General features: G+C 38.6%; 1 protein-coding gene across 1 annotated transcript in view; it reads left to right on the plus strand.

Annotated features, from left to right (window-relative positions):
* Positions 1-22,114, plus strand: part of LOC140230253 (SID1 transmembrane family member 1-like) — a 123,165-nt gene extending 101,051 nt beyond the window's left edge. Inside the window, exons 21-26 of the mRNA XM_072310432.1 lie at positions 13,452-13,525; positions 17,056-17,102; positions 19,068-19,173; positions 19,695-19,805; positions 21,248-21,361; positions 21,876-22,114. Coding sequence (XP_072166533.1) covers positions 13,452-13,525; positions 17,056-17,102; positions 19,068-19,173; positions 19,695-19,805; positions 21,248-21,361; positions 21,876-21,938 — 515 coding nt within the window. The 3' untranslated portion in view covers positions 21,939-22,114. The remainder of the gene's footprint in view (positions 1-13,451; positions 13,526-17,055; positions 17,103-19,067; positions 19,174-19,694; positions 19,806-21,247; positions 21,362-21,875) is intronic.
* Positions 22,115-25,296: the final 3,182 nt, after the last annotated feature.

Below are 25,296 nucleotides of genomic sequence, written 5' to 3' on the forward strand. Positions count from 1 at the left end.
AATCTCCCGTTCTCCCGCTTGAGATTTAATTTCTCCTGCTTGAAATGATTTCTTACTAAATACTTTCATTGTATGTTGAAAAATAGGCCTTAAATAGCGCGAGAGAGCATCTAGAACCCCAGACCGCAAGGGACTTTGCGCTCGTGATGTGCGCAATTTGGAGTCTCCCGTTTGCTAGGTGTCTCAGTCGGGAGAATCTCCAGATCAGAAGGTGCTTGGGGTTGGAGTCTCTGCATCCTTTAATCTTCGGGATTGGCTTGATGACGTGCAGGTTTTATTGGCATAAATCAAAGGAGTAGTACATGTAGCTGTGATCTCACTAGACTCAGAATTTGTCTCCCATCTGCTGTGATCGAGTACATGGATATTATTGATGTACTACACACTCCATCGTTGTGGTTAACCCCTTAACGTCAGTACCCATGTCAGATGGTCCTATGTGTTTTTGACTCATGATCTTGTGCACTTTTCCTCATACCTGCATGAAGCATCTTACACAGCTGAAATAAGCTGCCTCAGTTCTGCCAATATTGTTCCCCTGCTGACTATAAAAAAGAAAAAGAAAAAAATGATAATAAACAAACAAATATAAATCTGCAGTTCCAGTGGGGGTGAATTTCCCCAACAAAATATATCATGGATGGAGAACATTAACATAATTATGTGACCGTGCATCACAAAACAAACAAAAAGTCAGACACATCGATTTTTTGTGAAGACTGAAAATAGGTGAAATGGGTCAACCTAGCCGATCTTGACTTTTTCATATTTTCTGAAAGAGCAGGTCTTCTTCCACATTATACTAAAATTTGGGATAATAAAATGGGCACGAAAGCGTGTTTTTTAACAGTTTATCTCGAACATTTTTTGGTAGAATAGTGTGATTAACTCCTAATGTGCCAGGCCCAAAACCCCTAACGTGCCAGAGGTTTTTACCTAACGCCAGAACGTTTCGAAACTGGACTGACAATGAAATTTAAAACCGCCATATCTCTGAAACTATTGACTGTTTTGAATTGAGTTCTACACAACATATATCAAGAAATGTTTGCTCTTTCGTGTCATTCAGTCAGTTTGCCACAATATCTATCAGAATCTGAAATATTGCAGAAATATTTGATACATCAAAAAAATTATTAGAAATTTTTGTGTAGTATGGAAAAAAAGAATCAGTCATGTTTTTTCTTCAATGGAACGCTCTCGTGACTCTGTGAGAAAGTTTTAGAGCAACATCTCCTCTGACTTTCAAATGATAACAAAATTGCCTTCTACAATTGTATGATTCCAAAAATACTAGCAGTTTATTTTGTCCCAGCAATTTCTCTTTCTACCTCAGTAATTCATTCCCAAATCTGAGTCCTTTAGTCCCAGATCCTGTATTTGAAACTAAAGTTATTGTCCCGGGCCCTGGAATAGTGTCTTTTGTCCACCTGAGAAGGAAGAACGTCTCCTAATCCTCCTTTTGTCTACACGGACAGCGGGCGGGCGTACTCTATTGAAATCGGCAGGCCTTTGTCCGCGCGCAATTCCTATGCTAGTGTGGGGACAATTAGTGACGTTCACCAAAACAAAAGGATGAAAGACTTGACCGCCGAACGAAAGCTGACCCTCTTTGAGGGACAAAAATCAAAGCAGCTTCCCGCAGGACAGCATCCAAGCGGAACAATGCGAGTGGAACCGCGTAGACAATACACACAGAGTCAATAGCATACACACGCGTGGTTTACCTATGAGACTTTTGATCCATACTCATCTCGAAGAGGGTGCGCCCGCTGCGGATTTTCCCGATGTGAAAAAAATACATCTAGCTGAAAAATCGTGTATTTACTGAAAATTTTCCAATGTAAGCATGCTCATATTTTTAGTGGAAACGATGGCTATGCTAATCAGCTACCAGTACATATCATTGGCAGTTGCTTGGTGTAACACATTACGGTACCGCAAGAACTGATATGATCAATGCTTTTCTCGCTGTTCTTAGTCGCCGATCGGCGACCATGGCACGTCAGGACTAAGGTCGCCATTCGGCGACCATGGCACGTTAAGAGTTAAGTGTGTCTTTAGAGTCCACTTTTCATGTCTTAAAAACCTTGTACACACTCTTCACTTTCAACTCTAATAACTCTTGAAAGGAGGATGCTACTGCTTTGAAAGTTGGCATTAATAATGGACAGAATGTGTTAATAAGGCATGCTCAATTTCAATTTAATCTCATAATCCCTTCATTGTTGTTACTCCGGTGGTTTACATCCTGTTTTTGTCCAATTCATAGCACAGCCAGCACGGCTTGGTAAAGATTAAGCGCTTGAATAGACACATTGCATTTCAGAGCCTCTTATCTCAGTTCACACTTTTACTGAGTGTGTGCTTTCTTTCCAATATTTAGATAGGTTAGGAGAGTCCATTTGATTTGAGCTATCGTCATTTTAAAGCTTAAAATGTGATCTTTCAGAATATGCTTTTAACTAAAATTTCATATGTGGCGACTTTCTGTTTGTTTTGTGATGCAGGGTCACATATGTTGTGGAGGTTGAACCTTGACCTGTATATATTGAATCATGATGTGTTGACCTGTGTCATGGAGATTGAACTATGACTTATAAATGTCATTGAGATTTAACTATGACCTTTGTCATTGATATTGAACTATGACCTTAGTCATTGAGATTTAACTGTGACCTGTGTCATGGAGATTGAACTATGACCTATGTCATAGAGATTGAACTATGACCTATGTCACTGAGATTTAACTATGACCAATGTCATTGAGATTGAACTATGACTTATGTCTTGGAGATTAAACTATGACCTGTGTCATAGAGATTGAAGTATGACTTGTGTCATAGATATTGATCTATGACCAATGTCGTTGATATTACACTATGATCAATATCATTGAGATTAAACTGTGACTAGTATCATGGTATTTAAAATATGAGCTGTGTCATGGAGATTGAACCATTATCTTGGTCAGCAGACTCAACCTGTTTGGAGTTATCACTCTGTTACAGTGTGGATTACAAACATTTAAATTATCATGAGCAGATTAAATGTCAAAGCCAGACAAACTTTGGTTATCCTGAATGCTCTTGTGTTTGGACACTCCAGAAAAATTTCCAAAATGCCTTTTGTGCAGATTGGTATCATCCATTCCTAATTTCCTTTCATTTTTTGAATACCAAGACCGCAAAATAATGCAATCAGTAATATACCCAGGGATATTTTTCAAGTGGAAACATTTCTTGAGCTTTCACTTTTGATTTCAAGCGTTAAATTGCTAGAGATTGAAACATCTTGGTAATAACATGCTCAATGAGATATATTCATATCATACTTCTTGAAGCTTACTCAAGAGTGCTTCATACAAACAAAGTCCACAGTCATGATACATTTCTTTGTTGGTATCTCCAGACACTTTTTTTTTTGGTGATATGCAGCAAAGATTTGCTCAGTCCGTGACATCAGTGGTAAGCAAAGATCATAATTATATCTTTTTTTTTCGATAAAGATGTATGGATATATCATTGATCACTGATAAAATCCACTATGCACTATGTATGAATCAGGAAAGGGAAATTAAAGACTTTAATTCCAGTATGAGTACTGTAGAACATGTGGGCCAATTTTTTATTCATGATAAATCAAATGTCTTATTTTTATTCATAACCGGAAAGGTTTAATTCTCCAAAATGTCTTTCACACTTGCGTCTGTTGCTCCTCTCTTCTTGCAGGGAAAACAGAGCTTACTTCGTGTTAGGGATATTATTCATCAGAAACAATCTTGGCATTGAGCTTCTACAAATGAGTGTGTGAGTGCCATGTCTACTGGAATTATTTCAATTTAAGGTCTCAATCCTTGATTTCCCAGGTCTGAGCCAAGAAAAGAGTCCTGTTATATGCAAATGACTGTCTGAGTCGTCCAAAGTTGAATTAACTCCTAATTGCTTTCACGTTGAGGGAAATCGCCCACTCAATAACTAGGATCCCTTTACATGTAGCTGAAATTGTTTGTCAGTTGCAATAAATGTCCTGTTGTGAGGGAGGCTAGTTTGGGTTTAATCAGAGAGAGGGAGAGAGAAGTTTTTCATTAGGCATTAATTACCAATCCTCACCGGTGTGTGGGATTTGTGAATTAGCCTCTCGTGGGTGAGAGTTAATTCAAGTTTGCAATTTTTTTAATGTAACATTGTTTGTGTTCCTCAATAGCCAAGTAGTTCAATATTTACATCCCATTCACAAGACTGTAGGTTCAAATCCCATCAGTACTTGTCAATTTTTGGCCTTCAGTATAACCATTTGTCTATTTGACTCCTTGACTTCATTTAAGGTAAATCTCTGGGTCAAGGCACCTGATTGTTTTTAAAGGAAACCTTCAAACCTTTTCTCATTGCCATAGAAATGCATTATGTTGTTATTTTCTTTGATAGACTTATTTTATGATAACTCATATGTATCAAGAATCTAGTATACAATTGAGATCCAGAGCATCAGTGTAACATATGCATTTATAGAAATAACATATCCAATGATAAATTATTTCAGGAACTGTTTTTTAGACAACTGGAGTCATGGATAGGATTTTGCCTATAAGCTGCTGCCGACAGTTCTAAAGAATGTTGTCACCAATACTTGTATGGTTAATGTAAGTTTTGAGAATCACTAATCTTCAAGACTGGTTCAATGCTCAGTTAGCCAGCTCCAGAATCTCTCATCTTAGAGCCTGGTTCAGTGCTCTGTCAACCAGCTTTTGAATCTGGTACCTTTTAGCCTGGTTCATTGCTCTGTCAACCAGCTTTTGAATCTTTCATCTTGGAGTCTTGATCAAAGCTCTGTCAACCAGCTTTTAAATCTTTCATCTTGGAGTCTTGATCAAAGCTCTGTCAACCAGCTTTTGGATCTTTCATCTTGGAGTCTTGATCAAAGCTCTGTCAACCAGCTTTTGAATCTTTCATCTTGGAGTCTGGTTCAATGATTTTATCTTGGAGTCTTGATCCAAGCTCTGTCAACCAGCTTTTGAATCTCTCATCTTGGAGTCTGGTTCAATGCTCTGTGAGCAACCTGTCTAGATCCTTGTTCGTGTCTCAAGATTTCATTAAGAGGCAGTACGTCTATCCTGTCTAATCAAATTTCCATCAGTTAATGGGTTAATTGCCTGGCTGTGAGTAGATCGTTGTACACTGCCTCAAAGATGCAAATGTGCCTCTTTTTGTTTTGATTCTAATGATGAATGAATGAATGAATGAATGAATGAATGAATGAATGAATGAATGAATGAATGAATGAATGAATGAATGAATGAATGAATGAACGTGGCTCTGAGCTGCTTAACTCAAGAATAACAAACAGACTGGAAAAAATTACTTCTTCTGTCTAAAGTATTACCCAGATTTCATGTTTCCTTGTTATCGTCTTGTATCTTGTCATCTGTTGTTACACTGTTATCATCAATTCATATTTTATTTTCTCTTTGTTACGGTATTGTATACCTTCCAGCCCCCTTGTGTAATATTGACAGTAAGTTTGTCCTCTCATTGAATGGCATGCATGCATGGCATGTTTACCTAATGCTTTTAACCTTGAAAGATTGGGTTTTTTTAAGCATCTGATGTTTATATGTCTTAGTTTATATTTTACCCTGTTTTGACTGTGAAAGTTGATGAGAGGTATTGCATATGATTTTAAAATCCTTATCAAACCAGCTAGACTAGCCCAGTACCTGTCATCTTTTCTCTCAATCACTAGAGTCCATACTACTGTCCTATACCTGCTAATGTAATGTATGTAGTGCTCCATACTTTTCTGATATTTAGCCCTTTGCTTTGTAGACCCCCCCTTTTTTTTCTTCTTAATCTGAACCTTTTGTCATGCAGACTGCACAATCATAACTTCATGCAGACTTCCTTCCTAGAAGCTGATTGGTTGTTACCATGGAGATTTCTCCTTTCAGAAGTCTTTACAGTGGCTTTTGTACCCATGTCATGTTGTGTAGAAAACATGTTTCTTGGATTGTTTAGAGCACGTGACAGGGAGATATTGTTTGCTCGTGAGTTAGTGATTGTAACAGTCAGGCTGACTCATGGGGCATGCCTGGGTAGATTGTGATACAGCACTGGGTTGCTGTCAAAAGACTTGATTAGACAACTAAAGTCAATTAGTCAAATTCTGCACTAGAGAAAATTACCTGTGCGTGAGAGCATTTAAGAAAATGGTAAGACACAGATTGAAAGTATTGAAGGATTTCTTCCATCAGGGATGTTAAACCCAGACACATGTGGCCTGCCGTACACACCATTACAGGTCAAAAACTGATGCCAATATCAAGACTCACTTCATATGTTATGAGACTGAGTATGTCATCTAGGTCCTCATGCTGACAAACCAGAGGTTTTCTTGTGCATGAAACTTTGACAAATTTTGCAAGGAATTTCAATTCATGAAAATAAAATGAATGCAAAGTTTTTGTCTACACAATCCAATACAACTAGTATACTCATGTTTGTTTGTTTTTTCATAGTAGACATATTGAGAAAGTTTCATGCTGCAAAAAAAAAAAAAAAAGAAGACTGTAGGCTTCAATTTGTGAAAGTTTCATGTTGCAAATGTTTCTGGTTTCTCAGTAAACTGTAACACATGTTCATAAATTCATGGTTGTAGCGTCTTTGAATGATGAACTACCCAGTCATTCTAGTGCCATACATGTGGGGATAGAGCTTTGATTCCAGGGCTAATTGACAGATATTTTTGGAGCATTTCATTCCAAGATACTGTAAAACAAAGAATGTTCGTGTGCATTTTAATTTCGCGAATTTCGCGAGCACCAAGATCCGCGAAATTAAAATACACACACAAAATTTCTTGTCAACGCAACATGCATTGAACGCCAGTGGCAATTCGCGAAAATTTCATGCCACGAAAAAGGCCATCGGCTCCAATTCGCAAAAATTTCGTGCCGCGAATATGTCATGTTTTACAGTAGCAATTATAGTTCAGTTGCTGCTTTCATAACAGCAAGATGAAATCAAAATGTAATCTGCTGTGGAAGATAAGACAGATAGACTCAATAATCTCATTCTAAAATATTTTATAATCAGTCTTTATACTGTGGTGATATATATGGTGTAAATTGATTTTCAGGATCCATGTTAAAAGGCAGTGTATGGGTTAGATGGATTCTCCGATGAGTCAATCCTTTGGCATACATACAGGGGACATCCCTCTTGTGACCAAGTGGATATATTTTTTAAGACTTGTGTAATGCCATGAGAAACAACAGACTTCTATCCTCTATCCAATTTCCTCTTCCGCTAACAACCTGTTTGGATTCTCCTATGAGTCTTCTACACTCCATACCAGGTCCTCCTACGCAGTCAGCTGAACAGTGACTACCCCTAAGCTTGGCAGGGCTCTTTTCATTAACCCTTCCAATCCTAGATATTCTTCTTCTTTATTCCAGCTCCATGGTCCACATTTAACTTGGAGTTAATAAGGTTTTTGTTTAATTTTGCCCATATGTATGGGGAAAGGTATAATCCATCCAGTGGCAATGGAATGGCAAGCCAACAAATTTGTTTAGAAGTCTGTAAAATTTTATCAAGGAGTCTCTAAAATTTATCAGCAAGTTTGTAAATGTCTCATATTTGGTGTTAATATGCCAGGATTCCTTTAACTTTAAGAGCAATGGGTGAGATCTGTTTTTACTCTAGATGTTAGTCTCTCACTGTTGACTTCTCCCTCAGATGTCCTTACTTATCTCTGAGTGTGAGAAGGAGGAGATGCCACTGAAGTACTTTTTGAAAGATTTTAGGTTTGGGAAGAGACTTACAGTGTGAAGAGTAGAGGAGGTGGTTTCTGGTTATAGTTTTAGTGACATCATGATCCTCTAGGAAGTGAGTGATCATAATGACGACACAGAAGACAAGAAGCTCTCTCTCCACCCACTGGCAGATGGACCACTGACTTGGCAAACACCTGAAGCTATAAATTTAGATACTTGATTTGTGATTGTCTTCACCATCCCACAAGAGCACTCAGCCAAGTAGCAGAGAGTCCTTCCCTGCCCCCACAGTCAGGGGGAGTCACCCAAGGAAGTCTGGCTGCCAATGAAAAGTAGCTCTTAGTGTCTCTAGATGCATGCTTTAGGTAAAGTCCCAAGGTTAGAAGTTCTGAAGAATATTATAATCTACCAAACACTCATGGATTAATCTGTGTTGGGGCTAATAAAGTCTCTGGTTGGCCAATTTGTTCAAATTCACTCTTCTTTTAAATCAGTTGTGAATCACTACCTATTATGCTAAGCCCCTATACCACTCTATTAATTTCATCCAAACCTCTGATATCTATAGACATGTGTCTTATAGTCATGTGATGTTATTGAATGCCAGTCAGTTTTCTCATCACCTTAACCATTCTCTGATACAAAAGCTAGGCACCTGTCGTAACTTGGAATCCATTCTCTGATGTTGGATAGATAAGGGTGGCTATCCACATTATTCATTACATCACAAAGTTTATTTCAGTCCATGTTGGAAAGGATTCCTCTTTTGTAGTGACTAAGCCTTAAGTTTGGAAACCAGTCAAGAGTCACTATCAAGGAGCCTGATTGGTCACTTGTTGGTTCCATGGTTTATGCACTGATCAGTGACATTGAAGTCTCCAGAAACTTTTTGGTACTGTAAAAGTGGAAATCTTCATGGTGTTGAAATTTTCGCACATTTTGCGCAACCAGAAACTACCGCAAAAATAAAAGCATGCGAATATTTTGCTAGCCATATGCTCCTGTGCGTGATGTTTGATTCCGCGGAATTAAAAACACGCAAAACTCTTCTTACCTTGCCAAGTGCAAAAGATTAGTCGAAAATATTCACTTTTAATACAATAGTATATTATTTCTGTCTTTGCTTTTTTGTTTTTTTGTTTTGTTTTTTTTTACTCTTACCTCTTGGAGAGAATCTATCTACCTGTCGTGCAAAAGGTTGGGACAAGCTACATTTGTATGAAAGAATCACAGTCAATTACATTCATCCTCTCTACAATGACCACTCAAAAGAAATTAGGTAGGTGGTCATTATGGACAGGTTTGACTGTACATGTATCTGATCTCTTAACGAAATGTTGTAGGCACCAATCTTTTACAATGGTTGTCGGATCAAACGACCACCATGAGGGTCTTGAACTTTCTGTTCTAAACAATTTAAATCTTTACAAACATACATGGCAGAAACACCCACAATGCACTTTGCATCCCCGGGAGTGTTTTACATACCATTATCTGTGTTCATTCTAACCTACTACCATAAGACATGATGAACTTTCTTCAATGACTGACAATTTCTGAGTTTGCATTCTATATTAACTTTCATATCTATATAAGAAGTGTGTGGAAATGGATTTCCTGTGATGCTTTCTCAGATGTGAGTTGAGATAGTGAGTAGTTCTTTATAGGAAATGACTGATAATTAGAAGTTTATTTGAAAAGTGGCATGTACACAAAAAAGTAGATAATAGTAATGCTCCCTGTGTACTATGCCATTTGATCTGCCTGGTTGCAGCAATAGATAAAAGACAAAAAGTCGTGTGACCTTCACTCAAGTTAGTAGTACAGTATCCTTGTGGGTGACATACAGCTGTGTGTGTCTGGAGGTCAGAATATTGCTCATCCTCCATCAGTTCCCCCATTTTTATTTCCCGTTTGGCCATGTTAGCTTTCCATACGACACTATTTCCTCTATTAAACTATGTCTGGGAATGTGACAGGACATCTCCTCAATACTCCCACACAGGCAAATTATCTAATTCAATGTGCAGTGGGGTTTTTATTTGGTGACTGTGGCATTGTGATGTCATAGAGGAATGTCTCCATCATACAGACTGTAGGGGGTATCCTGATAGTCTCTTTGTAGTGAGCTTCAACCCAGCTGTGTCATGTACATCTCTTTGTCTGTCAGCATTGCTTTACTAAAGGATTTAGGAGAGAGAGGAAAGAATATCTTAGGGTCTTAGTGCAACCACTCTGCCTATTCATTCTTCCTGTCTCTCTCAGTCTAAGGTTACCTCTGGGGCTCTTTACACCACACTGTGTCCTCTGCTTCAGAAGCTTCCTCTCATAGCACTTTCACACACCGAGATATTGTGTAGGGGATATACTGTAAAACCAGAAAAGTTTGTGTGCATTTTGATTTTGCGAATTTTGCGAGAGCCAACATTCGCAAAATTAATGTGCATGGAAAAGTTTTTATCTGCACTGTATTTATTGAATGGTAACTAGTGGCAATTCATGAAATTTTCATGCCATGAAAATGCAGTCAGCTCCAATTTGAAAAAAATTCATATGCCACAAAAATATCTTGCTTTATGCTATAACTGACAACATATTGATATGAGTCAATTCAGACACAATACTATTGTATGGCAGAATCAGACCTGGTGCACTGTGAGTCATGTTTATGATGAGAAGCTCATGAATATGTATGAGTCTTTTCCTTTTTCGCAACACAATCTTTGTGCCGGCTTTACACATTGTGTTTTTACATCACATTGGATTCATATGATTGTTAGCTAAGAAACCCCGCCTACTTATAGAACATATGAATATGATTGGAGCATTCAGACATAAATATATTTTATGAATATATGTCATACAGTATATGATACTGAAAAGATGCTGATATACTTGTATTATTGTTTTGACAAACCACTATTATGTTCATATGATTTATCAATGATATGACCATTCAGACACAAAAAACATCTCATATCTGTACGTCAGAGCTCAACATTTACTGTGACCTGGGGCCACTAAAAATTGATGGAGGGCCACCAAATTTCTACAAATGTTAACTCTTGGTGGCCTGATTTGGCAACTAATAGTAAAATCTAAAATGAAATTTTAATGTTTCCTTATATTTTTGTCCACTGCATTTCTTTTTTGGGCCACCAAAATTTCAGATTCAAAGATTGTAGTGGCCCAAACAGGCCACCAGAGAAACATGATAGTGTAGAGCCCCTCATACATCATGATTATATCTGCACAAGACCTCTCTAGTATAAAGAAGGGGGTATTTCTGCAGCAACATGAGTAAGGTGTATGTAATAGTGATGGCACTGCAGTTTCTTATTTTCAAGATGTGTTCACAATTCCTTCGGTGTATTACAAGGATTAGGGAAATTTTCTTGGACATTGTCTTTTGATATCTGCTCCATGCTACCAACATGCTTCCATTGTACTCCAGTCTTTGATGTCAGAGCTGTGATACAAACTCAATTTCAAGTCAATACGTGTTCAGTGCAGCTGTCAAGGAAGTTGTTGAATACTCCCTACAGCTCCTAAAATAGATTGTTTTCTATCTCACTCTCTTCTCTTGTGTCATCAGTGAATAAAGTTATGTAATACAATAACTTCCTGTCTTGATATGCTTCTCTTCCATTCATGCGTCAAGAGTTTTTTACTGTCTTCGTGGAAATGTCCCGACAATGTGTGATTAGTAAAACCTTTAGAAGAGTGACTAACACCTTTATCATGACAGAACTACAATACAGTTTATTGACTTCGTAGGAGAGCCTGCTGTTAGAGCCAAAAGTTAGACACCTCAGCAGCACACTCAATGACATCACCCACTTAGACACAATGTTGAGAATCACTCAAAATGTTTCTAGGCAAATGTACATTTTAAAACACCTGTTTGCATGTTGTCTGTTCAAAGAAATGTCCTTGGCTTATATCTAGCACTGTACATAACTTGAGGCATTTTTCAGTTGTTTTGTAGGGCCTAATTAAAGTGGGTTACCTAACATTGTTTCTTGGGACAGAATTATCTTGACATGATAGGTAGTAGTTTGACCATTAATGCAATGCTTTTATTTAATTTTGTCCTTGTGAATATGTAGGCTAAGAAGGATGGATGTAATTATGTCATGCCTTAATGGAAAACCCATTAATTAATGTGACAATTACTCTAGGTGTGCTTTGCTCTGTTATTATTTTCTGATAAGGCTCCTGTTTTCTTTAATGTGATATGTATCCTCAAATCTTGAGAGTACCAGTCAGTTGATCTCTAATATTCCAGCGTCATCACTCAGTTTTTGTCCATATATTTGCGATGTTGCTATGTAGGACACAGCTACAATAGAACTAGCACATGAACACTCTCTAAACCCCTTACATACATGTACCTCTATGTAGGAAAAAGTGAGTGAAAAGAAATCAAGAATAAGAAGGAGTCATGATCTGCCTTCAACTGGCTTACGTTCACAAATGTGCCTTCACGCAATTCACACCCACGCCCTGGAACAACTGTCACCCCAGTTGTTACTGTGTGTGCTGACGGATGCAGTTTAAGGCTCCTTACAGGATATTTGTCTTTTCATCAGCTATTTTCCTCCGTGCAACCAATCCTGCCGATGAGACGATGCTGTCTCACTCTTCCTATCTCTCTCAGTCAATGAAGGAAGTGATCCATTTTTCATGAGTGCTACATGTAGGATTGAGAACAGTTTTGCGATGTCATCATCAGTTATGGTGTGAAATGAAATCAAGCAGCTACACATGGAACTATGAAATGGGAAATTTGTCACTCATCCTAATCCCTGTAGATAGATGAGTTGGTCTCCAAAGCACCATGTTTAATAGCAGAGATTTTACATTTTTATTTCTTAGGTCAAGTGGGTAGTTATCAACTGCAAACAAGATGTCTTAGCCAAACTCCTGTTGAGAGTAAATCACCCTTAAAGGTCACCACTTTATGACCCAGTAGGTCAGATTAGATCCTGGCTCCAGGATAACAAGATGAGGAACCTGTCAGGTCAACGACCTCCAGTTTAACTCTATAAAGCCCGAGCTAGTTTGACCCTTCCCAGGCCCAAGGGGGGGGGGGGGGGGGGCACATTGTGCCCACATATAACTTTGTTATTGCTTAATGTATCATCACCATATTTTCCACATGGGTAGAGCAACTCATACTCTACATGACCACACATTTAAATTTTCTCAAGGTCACCCATGGAGGGCACTAGATTTCATTGTTATGAGCTTTGCAATCTTATAATTGAAGAAATTAAGGTTTCTTTATAGCCTCATATGTTATAAGGACTTCATGTAACAAGAAAACTGGTATTCAGTGAAATGAGTGTGATGAACTGTATACAATGTATGTGTTCAAGTGCATTAAGTGACAAAATATTTGATGTTTTTCCATCTGCACCATCACGATATTAATCTGATAAGATAACAAACATTAATTTAAGTTGAACATTAAACCTAAAAACGTTATGTGTTGAGGTTTCAGTCGGTTTTTCGGTCTGTCTCACATATCATAGATTATCAGAGTGTTTGCAAATCCAGACAATGAATTTTCTCTTGCATTCTTGATGTTGATTGACACATCACAAATTTATATATCTGTCTCTCTAATACTCATATTTTTACTTTTTGTCACTTTATCTCTTTCTTTGCACAGACTGGGGAATTTTCAAACGATCTTTTATCATATGCAAGTCAGATATCTTCACATGCGCCAAGCCAGTGTACAAGGTATGTAAAGAAGTCTGATAGTAAATATTAGTGTAGTTTTTTCATCTCTCTCTACAAAAATACACACACATGCACTCAAATGCTCACACAGCATTTAAATTGCTTTTTACTGAATTATCATTCTATCATGTTTATAGACAATATCAAGTTGTATTATTCCACTGCTGATTATCTTTAAATACTACATGCGTATTGTTCTCTAGTAGATGAACTAAGACAGAGCTTGATATGTAGCAGAGTCAGAGTCATAATATTCATACAGTTACAGTCTTTCCCAATTCTTTCCCAATTCAATTTGTGTGCTTTGGTTCATTTGTACCAATCTTCTCTGCAAAATGAGGGAAGAATTAATTGTATTTTGTAGAATAGACTGTCAGGATCCTTGCCTTGAAGACAATGGATATTTTGATTTGCAGTTTAGTTATGATGAAAAGGAAGGCTTTGCTTTCAAACAGTACTAAGACTGGTCAGTCAGTACCTTAAAGTTTCAGTGAGTTTAACAGAGCTCTAGTAACAGTGGAGAAATGATGAGAAGGATCTCTGGAATAAAACAAAGTGATGACACAATTTTCAGTCACTGAGATTCCTTATGATTTCTGGTATCATCGGCTGAGAACAAAAGGGATTTATCACAATCTTGGGGAGTACTGAGTTATTGGTTTCATGTTGTAGAGCTTGATCTCTTCTACATTGTGATGTCAATTTTAGATTAGGTTCATCTTCAGTAAAGTGTTAAATATTAAAACCATGCAGTCAGTCCGCAGCACGTATGCTAATGAGCCGATCCGGCAAGATTTATTCAGCACTCTCGTTGACGATCTTTGCGTTTGAAAGGTGTCTCGTCGTGCAAGAATTTGCGAGACTTTGATAGGGCTATGGTTTTCACAGTGTAGCGACTTGTACATACATTCGTCATGGCTACAAGTCACAGTAAATTGTTCTCCAGACTTTGATCTTTATTTTGATACTAAATTTGCGTATAATATCGGATCTTATCATGACTATATAATCAGTTGAATTTGCGTAAATTTTACCTGCTTTTCACGGAAGATTTTGTCGTCTAAAGTTCTTTTTTGGTTCCTGACCGGATTAAGAAACTGTTGTTTCTGATTTTGGCTTTTTCGTAGAGAGGAAACTTAGATGCTAATCATATATTGGAGTCAAGGAGACGCAAGCATGATTTATACTAGTTTTTCCATTTTGAAATGTCTGTAAAATTCACTCCTAAGCTGGAAGTATGCTCCACACAAAGTGTACAGTGGCGCGAAAGAGCTCTCTCATTGGACAGTGCTTGCATTCAGCGCTTGAACTACACGCGTGCCAAGAAACCGCAAGTGGCATGAAACCGTTATGTAGCAGCGTAATGACGTAATGCAAGCGCTGAATGCAAGCGCTGTCCAATGAGAGAGCTTACTCTTGAGATTGCACGGTTTCAAGCTGATCAGCACTGACATCGATGTATATTTTACTGGTTCCTGACTGGATTAAGCAACAAATTGTCAAGATTTTTACATGGATACAAAGATTAGGAGATGGACTACCAAATAAAGCATTTTCATTGAGACGCAAGGTGAATTTGGTATTTTTTTGACGTTTTGAACGTGTACTGCACAAATTACTTTTTTCATCAGTTTTCAAGCTGAAATTACGCTATGATATTTTTCATTTACAATAATTTGAGTCACATGTGACGATAGATTACATATTTTCCTTGAATTTGATACCAAATTTGTGAACATAAGGTGTATTTTTGTTGTCGAAAGCCCAAGGACAAAATCCCCTTACGCAGCTCATTACGTATGCAAGCCTAGAGCGGGCTTGCATACGAGTTGAATAAATACGAGCGAATTATCGGGTGCTGCAGACTGACTGCATGAGGATGCTAATTTACCCTATATTTGGAACAATGCTTATTAAAATCTATTCACTTTTGTTAACTGAACTTTTTATTTCACGAAGATTGACTGTTTATTTTTTATTTATGCTCAAATCTTTGAACGCCGATAGTGCCCTTCTGATTTTCAGCTGACGAATACATAAAGTTTGGCTTGCTGATTTCAGTGGCTGAATGGTTGTCCCACTGTCTACTGAAAGATGGTAATCTAGGCAAACCATTTGAGCAACAGAAAGAGTGAGAGATAGAAAGAACATTACGGCAGATGCCATTTCTTTTTTCTTTTATAAAAGAATAGAACTTTAAAAACAAAGAAGGAATATTGGTGTATAAAATTATGAAAAATTTCAAGAAAAAAAGGACAGTAATCTGTGATGAAACTAAGATGATAAAAGTATCAGTGATCATGACAGAAAGGGAAATGTTGAGTAAGAAATATTCATGAAGAATAAAGTGACGTAGATGTGACAAAGTGAACAAGATTTTGGAGCACAGATGACATTATTAGCCTTGTTAACATAGGAAGCAAGAGGGAAAGTGGTATCCAGTTAACTCTGATGATAATGAGAATAGAAAGGGTTCATTAGATTAATCCATCGTATGTCAAAGAAGTCAGAGAGAGTGAGAAAAGCTTGATGGTAGAGAGAAAGTCAAGTCAAGGGGAGGAAAAAAAAAAAACTTCTCCATGTCTGTCTACAGCTGTCCACGGATTTTCCAAGACTTCCGGCTGTGAGCATTGTGTTTGTGTAGCAACACACCGGAACTACTGTTTAAATTTAGAGGCATGAGTCAGTAGGAGAAGCTCAAGTAGTTTGAATGGCCAAGGCCATAGCTGCCATTTGTGGCTCTGTGTGCACAGAGAAAGGACTTATGTGCTTCTTTGTGTATTTGGAATGAAAATTTATTTCTGCCGTTGGCAAGTAAATCCAGTTAGATTTTATGAGAATACATCCTTTCTTCTTTGATAAGGCAAAACTATGGCTGCGTTTATCTAACTTGAGAGAGAGAATCACGTTTCTAAACGCATTTGGAACGGTGTTTGCAAACGTGGTTTGAAACGCGATTCTCCGGGTGCCGCGTTTATCTAACCATCATACAATCGCGATTCAAGTGGTGTCACTGCGCAATTGCTTTGCGCCGTTTGACCCGGGAAGCAAAGGTCAACTGCATACCACCAAACAAGCCTCATCAGTCACACACAAATAATAGGCAGAGAACACAACCGGAAACATCTGGAATTTGAGCTTGAGATATAAACGCGTTTCAAAACGGCATTGCGTTTATCTACTAACAGAACGGCGATCGTGGTCTCAAACGTGTTTCAAAACGCCCTTTGAAAGGCGTTTCAAAACGGCGTTTGTAAACGCGTTTGAAAACACGGTTGCGTTGATCTAACGCCTGAAAATGCCTCAAACGCGTTTAGGATCGTGATTCTGCCTCAGAAATTTTTTAGATAAATGCAGCCATAGTTGAAAAGAAATAGAAATTATAGCTACCTTAACAACATATGTATAGAGGTAAGCCATCAAATATTACTGAGGGTTCCATGTTGATGCACATGGAGATTAAAAACTTAGAGAAGTTTATGTCTTCTAAATGTGATTGCACGGCTGATCTTCTCTTCTTTTTTTTTCAGACACGGCTTGCACTCTTGTCAGTTGGATTAGTAGTAAACTCAGCATTGTAAGTACTAAAAAATGAACTTTGTCCTTTTAATAATGTAAAGATGAACATGGACGAAGAGTGTAATCATGGATGGAAGTGGTGGATGGTGCTTTAAGATGGGTTGTAGTCGAGGGAATGGTAGATGGTGATGGAGGATGGGGTGTAGTCAAGGGAATGGTAGATGATGGTGGAGGATGGGGTGTAGTCAAGGGAATGGTAGATGATTGGTGGAGGATGGGGTGTAGTCAAGGGAATGATGGATGGTGGTAGAGGATGGGGTGTAGTCAAGGAAATGGTAGGTGGGGGTGGAGGATGGGGTGTAGTCGAGGGAATGGTGGATGGTGGTGGAGGATGGGGTGTAGTCGAGGGAATGGTTGATGGTGGTGGAGGATGGGGTGTAGTCGAGGGAATGGTAGATGATGGTGGAGGATGGGGTGTAGTCAAGGGAATGGTAGATGATTGGTGGAGGATGGGGTGAGTCAAGGGAATGGTAGATGATTGGTGGAGGATGGGGTGTAGTCAAGGGAATGGTTGATGGTGGTGGAGGATGGGGTGTGATCAAGGGATGGTGGATGTTGGTGGAGGATGGGGTGTAGTCAAGGGATGGTGGATGTTGGTGGAGGATGGGGTGTAGTCAAGGGAATGATGGATGGTGGTGGGGGATGGGGTGTAGTCAAGGGAATGGTAGATGGTGGAGGATGGGATTTAGTCAAGGGAATGGTGGATAGTGGTAGAGGATGGGGTGTAGTCAAAAGAATGGTAAATGGTGGTGGAGGAGGATGGGGTGTAGTCAAGGGAATGGTAGATGGTGGTGGAGGATGGGGTGTAGTCAAGGGAGTGGTGGAGGATAGGGTGTAGTCAAGGGAGTGGTGGGTGGTGGTGGAGGATGGGGTGTAGTCAAGGGATGGTGGATGGTGGAGGATGGGGAGTAGTCAAGGGAATGGTAGATGGTGGAGGATGGGATTTAGTCAAGGGAATGGTGGATAGTGGTAGAGGATGGGGTGTTGTCAAAAGAATGGTAAATGGTGGTGGAGGATGGGGTGTAGTCAAGGGAATGGTGGATGGTGGTGGAGGATGGGGTGTAGTCAAGGGAATGGTGGATGGTGGTGGAGGATGGGGTGTAGTCAAGGGAATGGTGGATGGTGGTGGAGGATGGGGTGTAGTCTAAGGAATGGTAGATGGTGGAGGATGGGATTTAGTCAAGGGAATGGTGGATAGTGGTAGAGGATGGGGTGTTGTCAAAAGAATGGTAAATGGTGGTGGAGGATGGGGTGTAGTCAAGGGAATTGTGGATGGTGGTGGAGGATGGGGTGTAGTCAGGGGAATGGTTGATGGTGGTGGAGGATGGGGTGTAGTGAAGGGAATGGTAGATGGTGGTGGGGGATGGGGTGTAGTCAAGGGAATGGTGGATGATGGTGGAGGATGGGGTGTAGTCAATGGAATGGTTGATGGTGGTGGAAGATGGGGTGTGATCAAGGGATGGTGGATGGTGGTGGAGGATGGATAGGGTGTAGTCAGGGAATGAAACATGGAGTGGACTGGCATGGCAAGATAGGAACCTTTTTCCCGGTGTCTATTCCATGATTTTCTAATGAAGGACGACTACAGTACATGTACATACATCTTCAACAGTCTGGATGAACTTAGTCATAGCACCCGTGTATGTGTTTTTTCCTGGAACAGATTTTAATTGCTGTAGAAGTTTGCAGTAGAATCATTTAAATTTCTCAATTTCTACTGAATAGTTGATTGAAAGTAAGATATGGAAATGGCCAGGTTGGGAATCTTGTAGTCTGTTCATGGTGTTTGATTTTCATTTTTATGTGACCCAAGAATTTTCAGCAAAGATGTTTCCCTGGAGGTAAATTCACCATTGCATGCCTCAAGAGACAAAAGGTTACCTTGAGGTAAACAAAGAACAGTGCATGGCTCTGACACCAGTAGAACCAGTGTTGATCAATGTTTCCTCTCCCTTGGTACTAGGAGTATCCTAGGTCTGGTGACCCAGCCCCTGGACTTTGCCTCATTTCTTCTTGCCATAATGATTGTCAACATGCTGCTGTACCTTGCCTTCTATTTCATCATGAAGGTAAGTCTTATCTACTAGAAGACCTGTAACTACTTCAAGTTACGTTCTATAAATGGGGGGGGGGGGGGGGGGGGGGGGGGTCATGAGATTTTTAATTACAAATCAAACAAAGAGCTCACAATTCTCATCTAAGGGCATTACATCCAGCAAGTTATTTATAATATGACTTTTGTTCTCATATATTTTCATTGTTTCTTGTTCAGTTTTCCACATTTGAAAATACATGTCTTCAAGCTTTCTCTCCTGCAGACTTGAATAGTTGATATGATTTATCTTTGAATTGTAACACAGTGATATATTTGCCCATTGCTCTTTGATGCCTTCACTCTTTTATGTAATGAACATAATGATAATTTGTAGGGTGAAATTGATATTACTACAGTATATCACAAGAACAACAGAATGATAGCAAAGAATACAATGCACTGAATTATTAAACACAATTTATAGATAACCTGTATGTGAAAATGATACTCTTATTCAGTGTCTGTACATCTAACCATCACATTATCTTGTTCCAGCTCATCTGTCGAGAAAAGATTCTCCTGGTCGTCATCCTTTTCATCCTCCTGACTCTCTTCCTCTGGTCGTCGGCTCTTTACTTCTTCCAATTGAAGGAGACAGCTTGGCAGGTGGGTGTGTGTGCTTATCATCACCAAACAATGTTTTTCACACCAATTTACAGGGAATTCATGTAATTCTTTAATACTTGGTGTGAGGTCTGCTGCTATTCTGTTTTACATACTCAGCTCCCTAATCAGTTTATCCACAGTACTTGGTAGATTCTATCTGTTTTACATCTCCTCTCTACTACTAGAGGCCAGTGACCTTGTTTTACCATGCTGTATTGGTAGACAGAATGCGGGTGACAAAGGGCAAGGTCACTATGGGTAGCTGACTTTTCCTTCCAGAGACACAAAATTATCCTGATTTACCTGAAATGTGCATTGCATTGTATTATTAAACAAGAATGGGAGTTGCAACTGATTGACAAATTGCCCTACATCGACGTAAATAAGCACTGAATTGATCAGTGTTTTAGTAGTAGCCATGATAAAAAATCATGGGCGTACATACTCGAGCAGGATTCGAACCTACGACCTCCTGATCACCGGACAGGCGTCATCTCCACTAGACCACCGAGCTTTCGCCCAGCAGCAAGTGTTGGTTCTAATCCTTATTGCCCAAATTGCCCTACATCGACGTAAATTTGTCAATCAGTTGCAATGAAAACATCTCGACGGAAGAATTTCATGAATTTGATTAACAAAGCAGTACCCGCTGCATGCTATAAGGATTAGAACCAACACTTGCTGCTGGGCGAAAGCTCGGTGGTGTAGTGGAGATGACGCCTGTCCGGTGATCAGGAGGTCGTAGGTTCGAATCCTGCTCGAGTATGTACGCCCATGATTTTTTATCATGGCTACTACTAAAACACTGATCAATTCAGTGCTTATTTACGTCGATGTAGGGCAATTTGTCAATCAGTTGCAATGAAAACATCTCGACGGAAGAATTTCATGAATTTGAAGAATGGGAGTGTTCTCTCTTTATGTGTGTGTCTTTGAGTTTCCATGACTGAAAAACACACAAAAATGTTGTCCAACAAATGAATCTTTCATTATGTACATATCGTCGCTGGGGTGACAAGACCTCGTATCTCAAAAATGTCAAAATTTTTTTTTTTAGCTTAATGGTCAAATAATGGGTCAAGTGATGTCTTGGCCAAATCCTAACTGTCTTACTCCAAAAATGAAGCCACCATGACATGTCAAAGAGAAGGCTTTCCCATTCACTATAGTGCTTTGGCCGCCATGTTTTTTCGCTCTCCTGAACATTTGACAATTTTGAGATACGAGGTTTTGTCACCCCAGCGACGATATGTAGCTTGAATCAGTCATTGATATATTGATGTGCTATTTCAACATTCATATATTATAAAATTGCCATTTCTCATAATATTTCAGAACTGAGAAACACGGTCTAGAGCTAGCTTTTAGCTTGTATCAGTCATTGATATATCTTGTGCTATTTCAATATTTTTAATTGTTTCTCACATTCTTGATTGTTTCAGTACTCTGCAGCGAGGTCTAGAGCAGGGAACCAGCCCTGTGTGATTCTAGGTTTCTTTGACAGACATGATGTCTGGCACTTCTTGTCAGCTGCAGCCTTATTTGTGTCTTTTGTGGTGAGTTCCTCCAAACTAACAGACTTTCAGAGATTCACTAGTGTAAAAATCTCTCTATTGAATCCATGTACTTGTGTTTACTAGCATTTATTTGATTGAGGAATACACCATGCAACTTAAGAAATCTAAGGAAACCATTTTGTAAGGACTACAAGAGATTGCCATAAAGAGATGATAAACTGCTATTTTCTACTCTTTTCATTCTTTCTTTTGTCTTTGAAATAAGTCACAATGTATTACCAGCATCTTTTCCACTTTATCATCTGATGGTGCACACAAACTTGACAGTGCCAGTGAATAATACATTAACATTTGAATCTTCAAAAGAGTATTTATATTATAATGTGCTCTACAATGTAGTTAAAATATATTGTTATTATTATTATAATTATTATTTCTTTTAACCTGGCCGAGTGTAATATAATGGATTGTTTCAGTGCATTTATAATCATAATGTTGTGTCTGTAATTTATCTAAAGTATGGACTTGATTCATTTTTCTTGACCTCTTTTAGTCTGTTCTCTTCTTGGATGATGACTTGGAGGATCAACCACGAACCAAAATTAGAGTCTTTTAATCATGGAGGAGGTTTCAGTGTGAAGGAAGGACTATATACCACATCAAACATTTTCCTTCAGTTCATAGTCCTACCCAAGCTGCTGTACAGGTCTGACCACCAGGCTTCATCCAAGTGGCTTGGGGGAATGGCGCCCTCTGTCTTCTGATTTTAGCAGCTGTCGGTCTGGACTCTCAAACTTTCCTATAGTTCAGACATTATCTTGTCTTGTCAGGAAATATAGTAATTCTACAATCTTAACATCTTGCCTGTCTGGACTCTAAAGGTACTCTGTTTTTATCTCATGTCTATGGTAAGCTTTGGAAGACTTTGAACATTTTTAAGAGCACATTTCCTCAGCTAATCTCTTGATTTATATGCCTTGCTTAGGAGTTTGCTGGAGGAGCAAACATCGGAAGCCATGTAGCTGTTTATGTGAACATTATGTCTGTCACATTTAGCTGCTATTACTTGTTCTCATAAGTCAGAGAAAAGGTGGTTGTATCTTGAAGGTGATGTGTATTTGTGATGATAAGCTTGTAATGATAGGTTTGTAATGATATGTTTGTGATGAGAGTTAGATGACGGGTAGGCCTTGATCTCCTCTCTCAGTCTGGGTAGATGTCTTTGGTGGTCAGCAAAAACTTGGATGTAAAGGGCTCTATCTTATGATGTCTTACTACAATCCTGTCATGGGACCAGGGCTCACAAATTGTGTGCCATCAGTATGTAAATCACTGATTTGCATATTGCTACGTTGCTTGATCGTAAAGACCTGAAACAATTGGTTTAGTGGGAACTCTATGAGGATGATATTTGACCTTTTAGAGGTTTCATGTGAGACAAATGACTTAGTACCAAATGATACCTTTCAACACATACTGTATGTATTCACAGTACTCAAATACCAATTTTTCCCAAAGATAAGGGCCGTTTGTTACCTTCAATTTTTTTTTCAATTCAATTTCAATTCAGTTGAAGAGCCCAATCAAAATATCTTGAAATTTTGACTTAAGACACTAATACAAAGTGCGTGAGCCCACTTCATGCAATAAAGGCTTTATGGTGTGTGTAGCTCTACAGTGATGTACCATGCAGATACCTAAATAGAATCCACACATTATTACTAGTGATTTAGTAAGGTTCCATAGAGTGGTGGCTATTAAACTCATATGAGAGGAATAAATATCAAAGGCACATGAAGGTTTCATCTAAGATATGGATGTAGTGACACACTTTCATCTTCAGTAGATTTCTTGACTGAATATGAAGCTGTCAAAATATTCAACGCATCACTATCGGACCCATGTCTTGTTTTTGTTCATTGAAGCGAGAGGTAATATGAGCAAGTACATTGTAGTATAGAAATTGCACTGTATTTGCAGTGCATGTTAGATAATTATGTGATTATGATTTGTGTATGCTGTATGTTTCTGTTTTCTAGGGTAATTTTAAATGTACATATTCCATTATACAAATGTAGTTTTGATTACTTCTCGTTTAACCTGCAATCAAATCTTAAACATGAGACTTTTCACTTGGCTCAGTATTATATTTTCCACAATTATGAGAATGATAATTCAGTGCAGAATAGAGGAAAAAAATAATGGTTTTCAAAAGCTGGTGATATATCTGTATGCTAGTCATTATATCATATATTATAGCTGTAACTGTCATTGGGGCATGTGATTGTATCTGCAGTATGCATGTTTAGAAGGAGAAAAAATATCATTTTTATGAGGTTTTCATGCTGATCTTTTTTTTTCTTTCTTTTATTTAATTTTTTTCTTTGTATTTCATTTTGCTACAGGACCAAAATAATGTTTTTGTTATTTGTAAAATTTACATTCTATCAAAAAATGAGAAATTGCCCGTTTAGGAGTGCAGCCTGATGGTGTCCTATGTGGACATGGCCATTATTCTGTCTACATGCAGAATGAAATCCTAAGTGAGAGTCATTGGTAAGCCATTTACTGTAGGGAAATATTGAACAGCTGTAGACAGACGTCCAGTTATTTTAAGAGATGGTTCCAAGTGTGTATTTTTAGCATGAAAGTTTGTGAAGTGTACCAAGAGGATTATGTTGTAATGTGGGCGTGTGACCATTGCTGTTTGAATCTTGTGCTGAAACTTGGAGAATAATAGTGCAATGCATGTAATTAACATTTGAATTCTACTGACTGGAATATTGTACTTGAATGTTGAATTCAATCATTGTACAGCTGATAATATGCCACTGTGTGAGTGTAGTACAACCTTGATGCAGGCTGTAAACCAGTAATTAGTAAACAGTCCTGTGTCAAGAAATAATAAGAAGCAGCTTGAAAGGATCAGTAGATTTGAAAAATGCACACTGTAATGGAAGTTTTAATACAGTTGTGTCTTCATGAATTTCTGACTCAACCAATGCAAAAAGTGACTGCTACATTCATTGCCTACTAGTGTATCTATGGCTGCAAATAGAAGATGTTGAATGTTCCTCCAGCAAGAGACCGGTATAGTTTAGAATTTAGTTTGTCCTATTAAGAATGTGGCGAATGGTATCGAACAGTGGCATGGTTCTGTGGGGATTAGTAAACATCTGTATTTGGACATGGCAGGGATTTATCTATTGTGTGTTGCAGGTAACATCTAATGATAATAGTGTCTCCCACAGCTTAATTACATACCATATTACCAGCCTGTCTTTATCTCCTTGGGCCAGGAGATAAGACAGTGAAATCACTGATGTCAAGAAAATATGAGACCATCTGATTCCATGGTTGTGGATGGTAAACCAAGTGTGCAAATGTCGGAGGTTGTGCAGCTCCGGGAAATCAGCATTCTTTAACTCTTTATGTGCCACGGTGGAAACCCCCGGTGTGCCACATTATTCAGAGACACCAATGTAATCATGCTTTGAGAAAACATTCTGTTTTTCCAAACTATGAAACTTCCATTTAGATTTCTGTTAAGCTGGACATGTAGTGAGAGAAGTTGTAGAGAAAATGCCAAGCTTTGTTTTGATGAAAATTGTATGACAAACCGATGATTGTTTTTCTGGGAAATTATCAGTAGCTACATTAGTGTAAAGGCACAAATTTTGCACACAAAACAGCAACATAAAGTTAGAATTTACACGCAAATCTATTAGGAAACACCGCTTGGTAGCATGACGCAAATCTCTCGTTTGAAGAGGCTACACCCCAGTATATAATGCCAGTGTATACCTTGGCAATCAATGACTTAAAAACCAAAGATATAAAACACCTGTTTCTTGACCCTGGCCTAATCTAAGCATCAGTCATCGCCACAGCGCCACGGGGGGGGGGGCACCGCGAGAGGAGGAGATTGTTTTGGTTTTGGCATGGGCTATGTAGCTCCATGGTGCGTGTGTGTG

This window comes from Diadema setosum, chromosome 6 (genome assembly GCF_964275005.1).
Source record: "Diadema setosum chromosome 6, eeDiaSeto1, whole genome shotgun sequence".
Classification (NCBI taxonomy): domain Eukaryota; kingdom Metazoa; phylum Echinodermata; class Echinoidea; order Diadematoida; family Diadematidae; genus Diadema; species Diadema setosum.